The following is an 18,800-nucleotide window of genomic DNA, read 5'->3' as shown; positions in this document are numbered from 1 at the left end:
TCTTGGTTTTTTTCCAGTTTCGTGCTGGGTCAGGTGTCTTGAATAAGAATTCCTACTTATTCAAGTACAAATGATTTCTTTTTTCTGCCACCTTGGAAGAGGGCTTATTTTCCCAGATAAAGCACGAGGATGCCCAGATTATGTTCTACATGAAGGTGTCAGGTAACAAACTGGACACAGAAGTCATCCATGACTCTCATGTAGCCAATTTTTAGTCCGCTCCATACCCACCTTACACAACTCTTTATCTGCTTTATGTTTAAGAATTGTCTACATTTGGACATTTTATTGTTGGAAAATAATTTTATAATGCAAAATCTGTCAAATATCTTTAAACATTTTTGGATAATTTGTAATTTGTTGTAGTCAAATTACAAATTATGGAGAGCTTCACGTTACAAGAATGAGCTTGATATGGCATCTGCCCTCCACAACTCACTGTTTAGTCATCAGACTAATGTATAAACAGCTATTATTATCTTAGTATGACTGTACAGTAATTCTATGGGAGCATAGGGGAGGGGTGCTTACTCTTGGAAAGTTTACAGGGTTTATTTATTGTTTGAACTAAGATGTGAAGGATCACCAGGACTTTGATAAAGAAACTGTGCAAAGTCATGATATTATGGTTTGTTTTAGGAACTCATGATTTGTTCCTGTAGCTGAAACATACATTGAATGGTAAGTTAGAGCCTGACATAAAAGACTTTCTGTACTGTACTAGGAAATTAGTGTCTGGGTGTGGTGGCTCACTCCTGTAATCCCATCATTTTGGGAGGCCAAGGTGGGAGGATCGCTTAAAGCCAGGAGTTTGAGACCAGCCAGGCCACAAAGACCCCATCTCTGCGGGTGTAGTGGTGCACACTGCTACTACTAGCTGCTTGGGCTGCTGAGGCAGGACCATCATTTGAGCTCACGAGTTGGAGAGACTGCAGTGAAGTATGATACAGCTCCACTGCACTCCAGCCTGCACCGCAGAGTGAGACCCTGTCTTAAAAAATAAAAATAATGTTAGTGCTCTATGCTGTGGAATGGAGAGCTATTGTGTTCCTTAACAAAATAAAAATATTTTTAGGTGATCTTTGCTGATACATCCTTCTGTTACCACAGATAATTAAGTGCCAGTAATAAAGAACAGTGGGACATGCATGAATGAAATGCGTGGTGTTGCATTAGACTTCACTTTTAAACAAATTAAATTAACGAAGCTTTTAACTGTTAAATAAGTGAATCAACTGATCATATTAGAATGATTACAATTTAAAAGGAATTGGATTTTAAGTTCATACTAAGATTACTTGAATTCACCAAAGCAGAATTCAATTGCTGTAAAAAAAAGTTTATCTTAATATACAGTATTTCCTAATAATAGGATAAGCCAAAAAGTCTGAGATTGGGGAGGATGAAATTATAATTTGAGAGTTTAGGTTGGGTGGGGTTAATAGTTTTATTTTATTTTTTTGTGGCAGGGTCTCACTCTGTTTCTCAGGCTGCTGCAGCCCCAGTCTCCCAAACTCAAGCAGTTCTCCCACCTCAGTCTCCTAGGTAGCTGGTCGCGCCACCATGTCTGACTAATTTTTATATTTTTTTATAGAGACAGGATTTCACCATGTTTCCCAGGCTAGTCTCCAACTCCTTAGCTCAAGGAATCCTCTCACCTCAGCCTCCCAAAGTGCTGTGATTACAGGCCTGAGTGTGAGTAACAGCATGCCAGGGTTTAATTTTCATTAATTTTAATTTTCAGTTTTTCTGCCCTGGCATGAACTTACATGGTCAGAGCTGGTTTTTCCTGCCCTCAAATATATTTCTCTGACTCTACTGGTTAGACTAGGTAAGTCGAACACCTGGTTTTAAAATTGCCTGCTTGCTGCTCTACACCCATTTTTGTCAACAGCTTAGAAAGAAGGCAAGTTTTGAACCTTAAAAGTAGTTATCTTTCCATTATGATCATCGTACATTAGTGTGATGTTTCACACTTTGTAGAAGGAACCCTAAAATGGTTTCCACTCAGTGAGGGAAGATCGAAACTTGATGCTTAGAGATTAAATTCACTTCAAGGAGAACAGTTTGTCTTTTAAAGTGGTGTAGTGTAGACTTAACATCATAGTCATATTTTCTCATGGGATGTTAAAGTTTTTTCTAATTTTTTAAGATTTGGGCATACCATATTTTTGCGTTTTAAATATTTGTCAGCTAAAAATTAAGAGACACTTTTTCATTTTAAGGCCCAAAATGTATACTTTCAAAGTGATTCCCTCATTGACCCACCCTTAGCTTCCAAGTCTCCATATTTACTATGATTTCCCACTAAGAAAAAAAAAAATTCCTTAGAAGCAAATTTTTTTTTTAAGAAAAGGATATGCAAAGTATATGTAAATAATGAAATTATAACTGTGCGTTTGTATTTCTGCAAGACTCTTGAAATACTGCATTGGGGCTGGGCATGGTAGTTCACTCCTGTAACCCCAGCACTTTGGGAGGCCGAGACAGGCAGATTGCTTGAGCTCAGGAGTTCAAGACCAGTCTGGGCAACATGGGGAAACCTTGTCTCTAGTAAAAAACAATACAAAAACTAGCTGGGTATGGTGGTGCGTGCCTGTAGTCCAGGCTACTCAGGAGGCTGAGGTGGGAGCATCACTTGAACCCAGGAGGTCGAGGCTGCAGTGATTGCACCACTGCACTCTGGCCTGGGCAACAGAGTGAGACCCTGTCTCCAAAAAGAAAGAAAGAAAGATTACATTGGTATTTTGTGTGGTTACTCTGGCCTTTGTGCCATGAGTTTATCCTATAGTAGTGGTGTACTTTTAGTAATTCAATACCTATAATCTTCCTTGGATATTTAAGATAATTCCCCAGTTAGACTCAATTAAAATCAGAGTTTACAGAGACTGCCGGCATAAGATAATAGTATGGTAACAGTAGAAAATAAGGGTAAGTTATGAAGCTTTGCTCTATGGCTGCATAACAAACCACCTCAAAACCTAGTTTTTGAAACTAGGTTTTTACAGTTGAAACAACTGGTTTTTACAGTTCTAGGTGCCTGTTGGGCAGTTCTACTGATTTCACCGGGGTTTGCTCCTCATGTACCAGCATTCAGCTGGAGGATTTCACAGGCGGGGAGGTCCAAGATGGCATCATTCATATTTGGCAGCTAGTGTTGGTGGACATACAGGCCTTGCTCTATGTGATCGTTTATGACACAGGAGTCTTGGGACAGCATTCTAAAGGAAGCTTGTAAGACCTCTTACAAATTTGCAAATCTTACAGTGTCACAATCCATTCTCTTAGTCACGCAAGACTGGGGTGGGAAAGTAAGACTGCCTCATCCTAGGCAGAGCAGCAACATTGCATTACAAAGGGGGCTAATACTAGGATGGGGGAAATTTGTAGCCATATTTTGTAATTTACCATAGGTTCTTTAGAACACTATAAGAATAGATAGCCTCAAAAATGTCATGCTTGGGATTGCTTTAAAATAATAGAGTGGCCGGGCGCGGTGGCTCAAGCCTGTAATCCCAGCACTTTGGGAGGCCGAGGCGGGTGGATCACGAGGTCAGGAGATCGAGACCCTCCTGGCTAACACGGTGAAACCCCGTCTCTACTAAAAATACAAAAAACTAGCCGGGCGAGGTGGCGGGTGCCTGTAGTCCCAGCTACTCGGAGGCTGAGGCGGGAGAATGGCCGGAACCCGGGAGGCGGAGCTTGCAGTGAGCCGAGATTGCGCCACTGCACTCCAGCCTGGGCGACACAGCAAGACTCTGTCTCAAAAAAAAAAAAAAAAAATAGAGTGGTTGGTAAAATAGGTTAGAGAGGTTGAATGTGGATAATAGTTGAAGACTAGATTGGTACATGGAAGCTCATTATTTGTGTATGTTTAAAATTTTTCATGATAAAAATTTGAAGTCATACTCAGGTAATCTGAACTTCGTTTTGTGAGGTATTTTAACTTTATCTTTCACTTAGTCTTTACTAAGAGTATTACTTAGTATTTACTACTTTGTGATATGTAGCTACTAAGGCTGTAAACCAGCAAGTTAGAATGGGAATTCTTCTCCTTAGAACTTATGTAATACGGCCGGGCGCAGTGGCTCAAGCCTGTAATCCCAGCACTTTGGGAGGCCGAGACGGGCGGATCACGAGGTCAGGAGATCGAGACCATCCTGGCTAACAAGGTGAAACCCCGTCTCTACTAAAAAATACAAAAAACTAGCCGGGCGAGGTGGCGGGCGCCTGTAGTCCCAGCTACTCAGGAAGCTGAGGCAGGAGAATGGTGTAAACCCGGGAGGCGGAGCTTGCAGTGAGCTGAGATCCGGCCACTGCACTCCAGCCTGGGCCACAGAGCGAGACTCCATCTCAAAAAAAAAAAAGAACTTATGTAATACAAGTTATTTAAAAAATGCCTTTTCCTCTGGCAAATAATTGTTGCCCTCAATTAACAAAGTACATTAAAGAAATTTTTTGAAAACTGAGTGTAAAGAAGAAAAAACACATCAATAATGCCATCACCCGAGATAACAGTAAAATGATAAAAATGGCTATTTCTTTCCAATTGTTTAATACATATACTTAATATAAGTAATCCTGTATAGGTTTCTTTACCCTGCAGTGAATATCCTGTACGTAAATCTGAATGACTTTGAAAGATGTTTTACTATGTGTTAAAAACAAATTTCAAATAATGAAAAAGCCAACAAAATTTCTACTGAGCTGTTCATATGAAAACCTTCACACTGATGGTATTGGTTAATAATAGTTAGTATTTGCTGAACACATTCTGTGTGCCAGCAAACCTCACAATATACCTGTGAAGTTGATACTATCATTATCACCATTTTATAGGTGAGGAAATTAAGCATTTGTTTATACCTAGAGTCATACCCAAGCATACCAAGTGAGGGGCAGACTTTAAAGCTTCCACTCAACTAGCATATTTCTACAAATAGAAATTGGCTGATGTACAAAAATTAGGCAAAGATTAACTTATTTCCTGCCTAGCCTAGCCTCAGTTTTCTATTTTGGAAAAAAATGTGATACGAATTTTATTAATATATTAAATACATATTTGTTAATACATTAACATACAGTAAAAGACTTTTAGGTGTGGGAGGTAGCATGTGTTAATACGGCTGAGGCATTTTTGTTAGGCTGGTTATTTTATGACTACTATGTGACTCTTGACAGATATCTGAACAAGGCCATTATTGTAATAATGGGACATAGTGATCTGTAGCATAATGGAAGGGGACACATAATACTTCAGAAAAATCTTCATAAGCAGAATCAAAGAAAAACTTTTGGACATTGTACTGCTTTTAGGAATTCACAGCTTTCCAAATTTGGTAAACTAAAAATCCAAGCTCTACCTGGTAGGCAGCTTGTGGTTGTGGTCAGAGAAAACTTTAATCTTAAGTAGGGTAATTGGTAGAACTCCTTTCCTCCTAATATTTTCTTGAACTGCCTGAAGGTTTTCAGTTTACTTTTTCATAGTACCCCAAATTCTACTAGAGATAAGTTGGTGGGAAGAGTGCCAAATAGAAGGTACAGTACAAGTAGAAGGCAAGCAGGTAGCATATATATCTGGAAAAAAGTAAATAAATCAGTGTATGTAACTGAAAAATTGACTGTCAGCCACACTGCCCTCATGTTTTCAAAACTTTATTTCCAGCATTCTCCTGGACCTTCTGGGCACTTCTGATTGATTGCTTATTATTATTATTATTTTGAGATAGTGTCTTACTCTGAGTGCAGTGGCGTGATCTCCGTTCACTACAACCTTCACCTCCCCAGACTCAAGCAATTCTCCTGCCTCAGTTCCCGAGTAGCTGGGATTACAGGCGTGCACCACTACCACCCGGCTAATTTTTTTTTTGTATTTTTAGTAGAGACGGGGTTTCACCATGTTGGCCAGGCTGGTCTGCTTATTCTTTTTTAAAAATATTTTTTGTGGAGACGGGGTCTCAATATGTTACCCAGGCTGGTCTTGAACTCCTGGCCTCAAACAATCCTGCCCTGGCCTCCCACAGTGCTGGAAGGCACCACAACCGGCCAGACAGCTCATTCTTTAAAACCAACTAATCTTGGTGTGCTTCGTTGACCACCCCCCCACACCCCACCCCCTCCCAACCCCCTGAAAGAAAAACAGTAAAATGTTCGTTCTTCATCAGTATTATAAATAATTCCCTCCTTTGCCAGTTGTTAGGTAAATCCTTTCTGACTTAAGAAGTATGTATTGAATCTGCCTTTTATCCATTTCCATGACTTTGGGTCCTCACCCGTGGAGCCAACATGTCTCTTCCTTTAATAATCCTAATACTAATTGCGTTTGAGGGGATTTTTTTTTTCTAGCTTATTTCCTCCTCCCCCAGTTTTTCAGTTTTACCTAGTCTTCTGTTAAGCCCATCAGTTTGCTCATTTGTTGACATTAGGGCCGAATCTTGGTCTGCTTCTGCCATTTTATCTCTTGGTAATGGATTGATTTTTTTCTTCCTTGCATTTTTGTGCATCGTACAAGTTTTGACTAAGTGCTAAACTAAGAACAGATTAGAGACTGAGATAAATAATATTTATGCATTGATATGGGCATATTCTACTTCTGTTGGGGCATCAGTATGATGGGTTGACTTTGTTTTGTCTATAGTTGAGATGGGTATGAGCTTTATTATTGCTTTATTTACCCTCAGAGTATTCCAGTAGTGGACTGCCACTGCCTAGTGCTTAGTATGAGGCCAAGAATATTGGCGGAGTTCCCCCCGCCCCAACCCAAGACAGAGTCTTGCTCTGTTGCCCAGGCTGGAGTGCAGTGGTGTGATCTTGGCTCACTGCAACTTCCGCCTCCTGGATTCAGGCGATTCTCCTGCCTCAGCCTCCCAGGTAGCTAGGATTACAGGCACCTGACACTATGCCCCGCTAATTTTTGTATTCTGAGTAGAGATGGAGTTTCACCATATTGGCCAGGCTGATCTTGAACTCATGACTTCGTGATCCTCCTGCCTCGCCTCCCAAAGTGCTGGGATTACAGGCATGAGCCACCACACCCAGCCATGGAGGATTTCTGAAGAGTCAAGGCCAATTATCTTACATAATGTCTTCCATTTTGGGTGTCTTATCCTCGTAGTGTTGTTTATATTATGGCTATTGTATATTTGTTAAAAAGTGCTCTTATTGTGGTTTCCTGTTGCTTGCCTGTATTTTTCAAACTTCTCTTTATTTAAACAAAGCATAGTTTTATAATCTATCTAAAATGCTTGAGTTGATGTTTTGCTACTCCATTTTTTTTCTATCATCTTGTGTCTCAAAGACCTTGTTTGTGGTATCTTATTTTCCTGTATACTTAGTTATCCCTTGTTCGTTATACTTGAAAAATTACTTGTAGAAATAATTTCAAAGTTAGCATGAAGGCATATTCCTTTAGCAAGATTTATGTTGGCTTCTGCCATGTTCCTGGTGGATTACTGAATTGGGACCACCTTAAACCAAATTCAGGATTTGAACTTCCATTTACCAAGCAGGCAACATTAACTTGGGCTGCAAATCTGCACAAGAGCTGGTTTACTTCTATTAATAGCTTAAAGCTTTCCCCCACCCCTCAAGACGGAGTCCTGCTGTGTTGCTCAGGCTGAGGTACAGTGGCATGAGCTTGGCTCACTGCAACCTCTGCCTCCCAAATTCAAGCAGTTCTCCCGCCTTAGTCTCTGGATTAGCTGATATTACAGGTGCGAGCCACCACGCACAGCTTTTTTTTTTTTTTTTTTTTTTTTTGTATTTTTGTTAGAGACGGTTTCGCCACATTGGCCAGGCTGGTCTCAAACTCCTGACCTTGTGATCTGCCCTCCTCGGCCTCCCAAAGTGCTGGGATTACAGGCATGAGCCACTGCACCTGGCCTAATAGCTTAACTCTTAATCTGAGGTTGTGGTCTTTTGGAGTCCACCTTATTGTGAGGAGGTGACCTGTTAAGAGTCCTTACCTTGTTTATGTCCTGGATCTCTTCAGTTTCTTAGGATGCCCAGAGGAATGGAGTCACCCATTAAAAAAACAGTTCATTTTTTTCATAGCTAAAGCAAGCCCACAGGTTTGTGAGATACAGAGGGACTACATAAATTGTTGAATTGGTATGAATACAGGTTTTTTATTCTTGTTGCTGTGTCAACCACTATTAAAATGCCTTAAGGTGAAGGCATACTTAACAGAGTAAAAGTATGTCTTATTAGGTAAACTAGCAGCTGCATTATCAGCTTCAGAGAGTCTTCATCCAGAAACTTTCATCTCACAAGTCAAAAAGTTCAATAAGTGAAAAATCTCAAATACTAATCATATGTTTTTTTTGTGGCTTTGTAGCTAATTACATTCCTTACACACTCAGTACCAATTCTGGAGAATAGAAAGCGTAGCCTCTTGTCAGTGCCTCGCATTCCTCAGTCATAGACTTGTTAATGAGGAACATGAGCATAAAATTCTAGTGGATCTATCATGACTGGGACTTCAGTGAGGCGTACTTCACTATGGCAGTTGCAAAACTTTTAATGAAGCTCAGAGCCCACACCTACAAAATCAGCCCTGGTCATAAGTTTCTTATTACCAGACAGAAAGATAGCCTAACTGTCCAGCTCTGAAATGAAATCTGAATTTTAAAAAGCATGATATAGTGACAGAAGGAAAAGACCATTTCATTGACTATTGAAGAAAGATTGTACGTGTGAACTTTTTTTGCACTGTCTTTAAGTCTTGGTTTAAAACATTAAGCTTCAAATGCCTCTTTCCACTGGTCTGCTCTTGCTTATACCTTTTTCTTCGTTTTTTGTTTTTGAGACAGTCTTTCTCTGTTGCCCAGGCTGGTGTGCAGTGGCCTGATGTTAGCTCACTGCAGCCTCTACCTCCCGGCTTCAAGTGATTCTTGTGCCTCAGCTTCCTGAGTAGCTGGGATCACAGGCGTGTGCCACCACACCTGGCTAACTTTTGTAATTTTAGTAGAGACAGGATTTCACTGTGTTTGCCAGGCTGGTCTCGAACTCCTGGCCTCAAGTGATCCACCTCAGCCTCCCGAAGTGCTGAGATTACAGTTGTGAGCCACCACGCCCAGCCTATATACCTTTTCCTTTGTAGCACTTAGAACTATTGGAGTTATGTGATTATTTGTGTAGTTTGTTCCCTGTTAGACTACAGTTTCTTTACAGAATGTTTAGTGTTGTCCCCCTACCTCATTCGCTTGTTGAGTATTAATTACCGTGCGTAGTGCATGAGTATCCAAAGAACTTGGTTAAATGAATGAATGAACTTAAAAAGATGCATCTTAGAACCTTCTAAGTGATTCGATAGAAGTTTCTCAAGGACTGCACATTTTTGTTTTTCACTATATTTTGTGCTTTTGACCTACAACTTATGCAACCAAATTACGTAAGTTTTCATGTAACACCTACATTGTCAAAATTCAATCAATTTATGTGGAGGAGTTGCCAAAAATAGTTTCATACAATATCAAATTATCTCTCTCAGAGGACTCTGCCTCTTTGCCTTCTCCCAAGGAGGTTTGTTTTAAGCAGATTTCCTACTAGGTTAGTTTAGTTCTACAAGTAAGAACTGGGTATAAATGTAGGCAGCGTAAACTATGAGAGGTATTATTAGGAAGCACTATTGTCGTAGAACTTAATATTGGCATATGTCTTTTAAAAAGCATTTTTTTCCCAAAATTCTCAGATTGCATATACCTTTAGTGTCTTCTTAGCTACCTTGATAAAATACCACATCTGCTACTTGTTAAATTGTTCATGGGCTTTTGCATTGTCAGTGTTTAACCATTAATATTCTTTCTCCTAATGAATGCCTTTTTAAATTTCCAGTTCAGGATTTACCTCTTTTTAATGAAGTATTTTGTATCGACTTACCAAATACGTATACAGTTTGTAAAAAGCTGATGGTAGAAAAGATTTATAATTTAGGTGACCATAAGCTTTATCATCCAAATGAGGCCACTTTTAAGAGACAGCATAGGCACTATTAATAATTTTTCTGGGATAATAAGCATAAATTAGAATTTTTCAGCACATAAACTAGGACTGTTCTGGGCAAATAGGGAAATATGGTCATCCTGCTTCTAAGGAAAAGAGCAGTCCTTTTCCTTACCCTTTACCCCATCTCTAGTCCCACTTTGCAAAGGCAGTGCCCCTCTAGTATTTACTATTTCTTTTAGGACTTATGTACTTTCATTTTTCTAAACAGGGTGCTTATATGGTTATTTCATGGTTTTTCATTGTTTTCTATCATTCTTATTTCCCACTGCCCACTTCCATCTCACAATATGTAACAAATTGATTCAGTAGTCTGTATTTACATTATTATGAGTATGTAAATATTAAAGAGCTCACCTAATACAATCATGCCTTCTTTCATGAACAGCTAAGTTTTTCCAAGTTAAAAAATTAATTCTTAAAATTGCCTTCTGTTCTATATACACACTGTGTTTTCCAGCTATACCATCATCTCTACCACATGCCAATGAGATATAGTTTCCATGTGATGCTTTTTTTTGTTGTTAGAACTTCTGCTACCTGAGGTCCTGCTCCAGTCTGAATTGTTTGCTTCCCATGCTTTCTGCATACCATCTTCCTTAACTTCCCCTTTATTGCTGCTTCCTGGGTTTCATATCTTGTTATTTCCTGCCTCACACTCCCTTATTTCTAGGACATGCTTTTCATTTAGCTTCATCTGGTTGTGTTTTTGGTCGTTTTGTTTTGTTGAGACCTTCCATGTCTGAAAACATGTTCTGTTCTCCACCTCAAATTTACTTGCTAGATTGGAATTCAAGGCTAAACATTTTTCTCAGTATTATAAGCATTATTTCATTGTCTTGTCTTTATTGTTGCTGTTAAGCCATTCTGATTACATTCTCTTTGTATGTGACCCATTTTTTCCATTCTAGTAACTTACAGGATCTTTCCATTACTTCTGGTTTCTGCAGTTTCACGGTGATATATTGTGCTTAGTGTTGGTCTTTTTTCTTACGTAGTCTTGAGCCCTTTCAATTTGGAGAGTTCTGTTCTTCGTTTCTAGAAAAGTTTATTTGGTAATTCTCTCTATATTTCCTTTTTCTGTAACCACAGTCAAATGATAACTCTCTGGATAATTATTTTCATGTTACATTTGCTATTTGTTTTAGTTCTGCTTTCCAGGAGGTTTCTGCAACTTACTCCCAATCCTTACGTTGAATTTATTTCAGTGTATCTCATTTTAACAAGTATATGGCATTTTGAATTTCCATAAGCTCTTGATTATGCTGTCTTTGTATTCTCGCCCATCCTTTTCTTATTTTATGAATGAATTTTTTTATATACTTTAAGTTCTAGGGTACATGTGCACAACTTGCAGATTTGTTACATATGTATACATGTGCCATGTTGGTGTGCTGCACCCATTAACTTGTCATTTACAATAGGTATTTCTCTTAATGCCATCCTTCCCCCCTCCCCCCACCCTATGACAGGCCCCGCCCTGTGTCCAAGTGTTCTCATTGTTCAATTCCCACCTGTGAGTGAGAACATACGGTGTTTGGTTTTCTGTCCTTGCAACAGTTTGCTCAGAATGATGGTTTCCAGCTTCATCCATGTCCCTACAAAGTACATGAACTCATCCTTTTTTATGGCCGCATAGTATTCCTTGGTGTTTGTGTGCCACATTTTCTTAATGCAGTCTATCATTGATGGACATTTGGGTTGATTCCAAGTCTTTGCTATCGTGAATAGTGCAGCAATAAACATACTTGTGCATGTGTCTTTATAGTAGCATGATTTATAATCCTTTGGGTCTAATCCTTTGCATAATGGGATGACTGGGCCAAATGGTATTTCCAGTTCTAGATCCTTGAGGAGTTGCCACAGTGTCTTCTACAATGGTTGAACTAATTTACAGTCCCACTAACAGTGTAAAAGTGTTCCTATTTCTCCACATCCTCTCCAACACCTGTTGTTTCCTGCCTTTATAATGATCACCATTCTAACTGGTGTGAGATGGTATCTCATTATGGTTTTGATTTGCATTTCTCTAATGACCAGTGATGATGAGCATTTTTTCATGTGTCTCTTGGCTGCATAAATGTCTTCTTTTGAGAAGTGTCTGTTCATATCCTTTGCCCACTTTTTGATGGGGTTGTTTGATTTTTTTCTTATAAAATTTGTTTAAGTTCTTTGTAGATTCTGGATATTAGCCCTTTGTCAGATGGGTAGATTGCAAACATTTCCTCCCAGTGAATGAATGTTATTTGAGCTCTGTGAGGATAGAAATAAACCCCTTTCCCCCAAATTTTCCTCTCCCTGCAGCATCTTAAAGTTTTGTTGTTACTATTGTATACTTTGGTCTTTCTTTCATATTGGAGGCCTTCCTTGATTACGTGGTAGTCCTTGATGTTTGTCAGTTAGAGGGAAGCACTAAAAGTCCCGATGAGAAACTCTTGGTGACTAGCAGCCTTTGCTGTAGGATAGAATGGTTTAGTGAAAGGCTAGCTATTGAAGTAAGACATTTCAAATGACATTCAGAAATCTTATCACTGGTGTTTGGTGATCCAAGAGTAGAATCCCTTAGTCTCCTGACAGCATTGTAGAAACAGGACCATGAAAGAGTCTTTGGGTCTCAATATTGAGTGTATAAATTTTCTTTTATTCCTTAGACTGAACCATGCCTAAACTCCTGCAGAGATGATTGTACGTCGTGTGTGGGAGATGGGAGGTGTGGAGGACACAAGAGTGTTATCTAGGAAATCTTTATTCTCCAGAGAATAAATATTCTATCTTTAGGGGAATGGAACTGGGGAAGAATCTGAGGTTCTACTGCTCCAGATACAGGTGTTAATTCAACAGCTTGCTGTCTGACCACATGCACCATCCCCCCAATCTGTTATTTTTTTGTGATAAAATACAGAGAACATAAATTTTACCATCTCAACCATGTTTGTGTACAATTCAGTATTATTGGATACATTCATAATGTTGTGCAAGCATCACTAACATCTATCTCCATAACTCTTTTCATCTTGTAAAACCAAAATTTCACACTCATTAAACAACTCCCCATCCCCCGCCAACCACCAATCTTCTTTCTCTCTGATTTGACTATTCTTATTTTAATGTATCTTTTCTGTGTTTAGATATATAAATACCATTGTATTACAGTTGTCTACAGTATTCAGTACAGTCGCATGCTATACAGATTTGCTGTCTAGAAACAATAGGTTATACCATATAATCCAGGTATTAGAGTATACCATTCAGGTTTGTGTATATACACTGTTATTTTTGCACAGTGACGAAATCACCTAAAGATGCATTTCTTAGAATATATTCCTGTTCTTGAGTGATGCATGACTATGCATACTATGCATACAATGCAATAATGTTCAGCCATAAAAAAGAAGGAAATTCTGGCATATGGTACAATATAGATGAACTTTGAGGACATTAGGGTAAGGGAAATAAGCCAATCATGAAAAGACAAATATTGTATGATTCCACTTATATGAGATACAGTCAGAGGCCTTGTAAATCCTTGCCTCAGAATATTTTAAAATCTTTTTAAGGCCAGTCACGGTGGCTCATGCCTCTAATCCCAGCACCTTGGGAGGCCAAGGTGGGCAGATCACGAAGTCAGGAGATCGAGACCATCCTGGCTAACATGGTGAAACCCCATCTCTATTAAAAATACACAAAATTAGCCAGATGTTTTGGCGGGTGCCTATAGTCCCAGCTCCTCTGGAGGCTGAGGCCGGAGAATGGCATGAACCCAGGAGGTGGAGCTTGGAGTGAGCGGAGATCGTGCCACTTCACTCTAGCCTTGGCAACAGAGCAAGACTCTGTCTCAGAAAAAAAAAAAGCTTTTTAAATTATAGTGGTAGTGTCTTTATAGTAGCACTATTACAGCTCCCAAATGGAAACAATATAGCGAACATTCATGGTAGAATGGGAAAATAAATTGTGTGCATTCATATAGTGGAATGCTATGTAAAGAAATTAGAGGGAACTTAAAACTGCATACAACAACACAGATGAATTTCACAAATATAATGTTGAGCAAATGAAGCTGGATACAAAAGAGTACTCATTGTATGATTCCATTTATATATATTTAATAATCAGGCATGGGTAATCATTACTTTTGTCCTGGGTTTAGAAATGTTTAGTGAGGAAAAGTTGGAAATTATTAATCTGTAAAGTGGAAAGCACTCAGTTCCACAAAATAAATTTAGCATTTTAGTTTTTTTTTCTTAGAAGTTTTATTCATTTTATTTGCATTAATAGAATCATACTGTATGTGTGGATTTATAGATTGACCTTTTTACTTAAAGTGTCATTTTCCAGTAGTACCATAAACAATCTTTGGAAACATTTCGATAAACACTTTATTAGCTCTGTGATCACATACAAATAACTTAAACTCTCAGTGCCTGTGTTCTTATTTATAAAGTGGAGATAATATAATACCTGTCTCACAGGGTTGGTCTGCAGATTCAGTGAACTAACAGTTAATCAGAAGGTCCTTACTGTCAGACCGTGCATATAATATTTAATAAATATCAGCTGTTGCTATTATTTTTGTTATAATTAAGAGATCCTACTATGAGTGGTAAATAAAAAGAAAGTTCATTCATATCCCAGGCAGTGATTTTAAAATACTTTAAATGATTCTGACCTAGAAAATTCATTGCTGAGATAGGGAAATAGAAAGGTAAACAAATTAAAACACATAGTAGTATGAAAAGTATGTATGAAATAGAAACATATGCAGAGAAGAAAGGTACTTGTGTTTAAACCAATGACCAAGAATTGGGTGGGTAATGTATAGACTTTCCAGGCATATAAACAAAGGTTTGTGGGAACATTGTGTTAAAGGGTATGCAAATAGTACGACAGGTATGAGCATTGAACACAAAAATTAGAGAATACCAAGAGAGTCAAGAACAAATTCATGTAGAATATGTAATAGACAAAATTGAGTAAGGAAAAGAGCCCAGATTTTGGAAACAACAGACCTCAGAGTGCTTCATTCCACTTTTACCATGTTCGTTTGCTTCCTTTAACGGATGGTAGAAAACCTTTGATGAACTTCTGCTTTGTGGAAGAGAAGTGGTGATCATTTCACAATTTATCTTGTCAGATATGGTTAATTTGTATAGTTAATTTTTTATTTGAGCTAATGATTAAGGAGGATTAAACATTAAAGGCTTTCATGTTTTCCCAAAGGCAATTAATGAAAATTTTCATTTCACAGAAAAATCTATAAGAATGGAGTCTAAACCTTCAAGGATTCCAAGAAGAATTTCTGTTCAACCCTCCAGCTCCTTAAGCACTAGGATGATGTCTGGAAGTAGAGGAAGTAGTTTAAATGATACCTATCACTCAGGAGACTCTTCATTTAGATTGGATTCTGAATATCAGGTAACATTTTTATTTGGAATATATGTATACAGCCTTTTTCAAAATCCCTAGGGCCACTCTTTTGAGGGTATTTTAAAAATGTAGTAGCTGGATCTGAGGCATCCTGTAATCAAAACCAATATATATGTAGCAAAATGAATAATAATTTTTCAAACTTTTTGGACTTCAGCATTATGAATAACAGATTGTAACCTCATATAAAACCATACTTTTGGGCTGGGAACGATGGCTTACGCCTGTAATCCCAGCACTTTGGCAGACCGAGACTGGCAGATCATTTGAGGTCAGGAGTTCGAGACCAGCCTGGCCAACATGGCGACACCCCATCTCGACTAAAAATACAAAAAAATTTGCTGGGCGTGGTGGCACACGCCTGTAATCCCAGCTACTTGGGAGGCTGAGGTGGGAGGATTGCTTGAACCCAGAGGTGGAGGTTGCAGTGAGTCGAGATCATGAGACTGCACTCCAGCCTGGGTGACAGTGTGAGACTCGATCTCAAAAAAAAAAAAAAAAAAAAAAAATGTTTTCCAAAGACTTGGAAAACTTTGTACGTATAAACATAAGTATCAATTTTAAGTATAAATTTAAACTGGTCAATGTGAATGGCTTTGTCGGAGGAACAAAAACTGTACCTCCTTTTCCTCTAAGATCACACTCATTCATCTGACTTTTCTCTGCATATACACAAAGCAGTGGTGAAATAACAAATGTTAAGTGTTTTTCTCTGAGATTACAACTTCTAAATATTTTGCTTTGAATGTTGAGTGATTTTTAAATTAACAGGTTATCTTGTTATGAAAGTGCTAAAAATCTTTTACATGAATTTTTAAATGTGATTTTTATGGTGAGTAATGAGTTTATATTGGTATATCCATCTACTCTTATGTAGGTAGTTTTCGTTAGGAGCACAAGCTTTTCGTTTCATTTTGTTTGAAACAGGGTCTTGCTATGTTGCCGAGACTGGTCTCAAACTCTGGCTCAAATGATCTTCTCACCTCAGTCTCCTAAGTAACTGACATTATAGGCACACACCACCATGCCTGACTAGTTCTTTGGATTTTGAAATGGCTTATCATTGTAACAAATGTAAGCCATTGCATTTTTGGCTGAATGTTATAATTAATGTTTGATTTGCAAAAGTCTGATCTTGAGGTAATCTAAAAGAATCCTTTGAAAATTTGTTTGTATTAAGTATTCATATATTTATATGTTATAAGATCTGATATATGACAGGGTCTCATAAAAATGTTCCTACACAGTAGTAAGCATTCTGTAAGGTATTCAGAGCAAGACTGAAGTAAAAAAAAAAAAAAAAAAAGAAAAAGAAAATGCCCATATCTACTACCCATTTCTTAATTGACTATATGAACTGTTTACCTGGTCTCTGTTTTATTTTAAACTCCAGCTCAGTGAAACCTGGTCTCATTTTAAATATCAATTGATATTGTACATTTTCTGCTGCTAGACAAGTTTATGGTTCCTAGAGGTGTAGAATCATATATTTTGCCTTTTATAGAAATATCATGGTGACATATAAAGAGCACAGAATTGTGTTTTCCCATATTGTCTTCGTAAAATTTTGTCTGCTAATTTTTGTCTACTTTTAAAAATATATATAGCTTATTAATGAGAAACACAAACTTTGAAACCAGACTGTACTGCCTAGAGAGGAGTCATGTTTCATGACTTACTAGCTATTGACATCTTTTTCTGTTGTGATTGTTTTTGAGTATTTGTTTCTTTTTTTTGAGACAGGATCTCACTCTGTTACCCAGGCTGGAGTGAGTGGTGCAATCACGACTCACTGCAGCCTGGACCTCCCAGGCTCAAGTGATCCTCTCACCTCAGCCTCTCCCCCAGCAGCTAGGACTGCAGGCATGTGCCACCATACCTAGCTAATTTTTGTGTTTTTTTGAAGAGGTGGAGTTTCATTATGTTGCCCAGGCAGGTCTTATACTCCTGGGCTCAACCATTCTGCCCATCCTTCCCTCCCAGAGTGCTGGGATTGCAGGTGTGAGCCACTGCACCTGGCTGACATCTTTTTGTCTTAGTATCACCTACTTTATCTAGTTGTTACAGTTACATGACAATGCTGTATGTTAAATGATAATAGTACCTGGCATATGGTAAACACTATATAAATGTTAGCTACTGCTGCATTTGTTTTTTATAATTGTTATAATAATAATAATAGTGTAGGTGCTAAAGTCCTGAATATATTTAGTAAATTTATTGACATTCTCCTTAAGATATGACTGTTTCAAACTGTTTCTTCTAACTTGTTCTTAATGTTGTAGATTATTCAAAAAAAAGTCCATTTCTGGTCAGGCATGGTGGCTCACACCTGTAATCCCAGCACTTTGGGAGGCCACAGTGGGTGGATCACCTGAGGTCGGGAGTTCAAGACCAGCCTAACCAGCGTGGAGAAACCCCATCTCTACTAAAAAGTTAGCTGAGTGTGGTGACACATGCCTGTAGTCCTAGCTACTCAGGAGGCTGAGGCAGGAGAATCACTTGAACCCAGGAAGTGGAGGTTGCGGTGAGCCGAGATTGTGCCATTGCACTCCAGCCTGGGCAACAAGAGTGAAACTCCGTCTCAAAAAAAAAAGTCAATTTCTTATTATGTTAAACAAATAGCAGCATTTTTTTAAAAAAACCATTTAAATGTTGGCCGGGCACAGTGGTTCACGTCTATAATCCCAGCACTTTGGGAGGCCAAGGCGGGCGGATCACAAGGTCAGGAGATCGAGACCGTCCTGGCCAACATGGTGAAACCCCGTCTCCGCTAAAAATACAAAAAATTAGCCCGGTGTGGTGGAGGGCGCCTGTAGTCCCAGCCACTCAGGAGGCTGAGAGGAGAATGGCATGAACCCAGGAGGCTGGAGCTTGCAGTGAACTGAGATTGCACCACTGCACTCCCCCAACACACACACATATGTGGCTAATTTTTAAAAAAATTTTTTCTTGTAGAGATGGGATCTTGCTATGCTGCCCAGGCTGGACTCAAACTCCTGGCCTCCAGCAATCCTCCCACCTCAGCCTCCCAAAGTGATGGGATTACAGATGTGAGCCATCTTGCCTGGCCAGTATTTTATTTATCTGTTTTTTCTTCTGTAAAATGGTGATAGTGATAGTGGTTTCTTCATACAGCCACATCTATATGTGAGATGTAAGATGAACAAGATTGTTCATCATATTGTTAAGATTAATTGAAAGAAAGAATACATGTCAAGCACTTGGAACAGTGCCTAGAACATAGTATAAGGGTTCAGGTATTACTAATTATAATTATTTATAATTGTTATTTTTATTTATAATTATTTTTATTGTTAACTTACTGTTACCATTATTATTTCCTGGCTTTACATTGGTTTAAGGTAATATCT

General features: G+C 38.5%; 1 protein-coding gene across 10 annotated transcripts in view; it reads left to right on the top strand.

The window, feature by feature from the left end:
* Nucleotides 1–18,800, top strand: part of MARCHF7 (membrane associated ring-CH-type finger 7) — a 64,632-nt gene that overhangs the window by 1,467 nt on the left and 44,365 nt on the right. For 9 of the 10 annotated variants that reach the window (XR_004441751.1, XR_004441750.1, XR_004441749.1 and 6 more), the window contains exon 2: nucleotides 15,248–15,414. Coding sequence is in view for 7 of the 10 variants with exons in the window: in XM_033231350.1 (XP_033087241.1) it covers nucleotides 15,262–15,414 (153 nt within the window). In the remaining 3 variants the exon portion in view is untranslated. Of the gene's footprint in view, nucleotides 1–639; nucleotides 682–15,247; nucleotides 15,415–18,800 lie in introns of all 10 variants that reach the window. The other variant, XM_033231343.1, reaches the window with a different exon arrangement.

Source organism: Trachypithecus francoisi, unplaced genomic scaffold, assembly GCF_009764315.1.
Source record: "Trachypithecus francoisi isolate TF-2019V2 unplaced genomic scaffold, Tfra_2.0 Lachesis_group13, whole genome shotgun sequence".
Taxonomy (NCBI): Eukaryota; Metazoa; Chordata; class Mammalia; order Primates; family Cercopithecidae; genus Trachypithecus; species Trachypithecus francoisi.
This window is presented reverse-complemented; position numbering and strand designations above follow the sequence as displayed.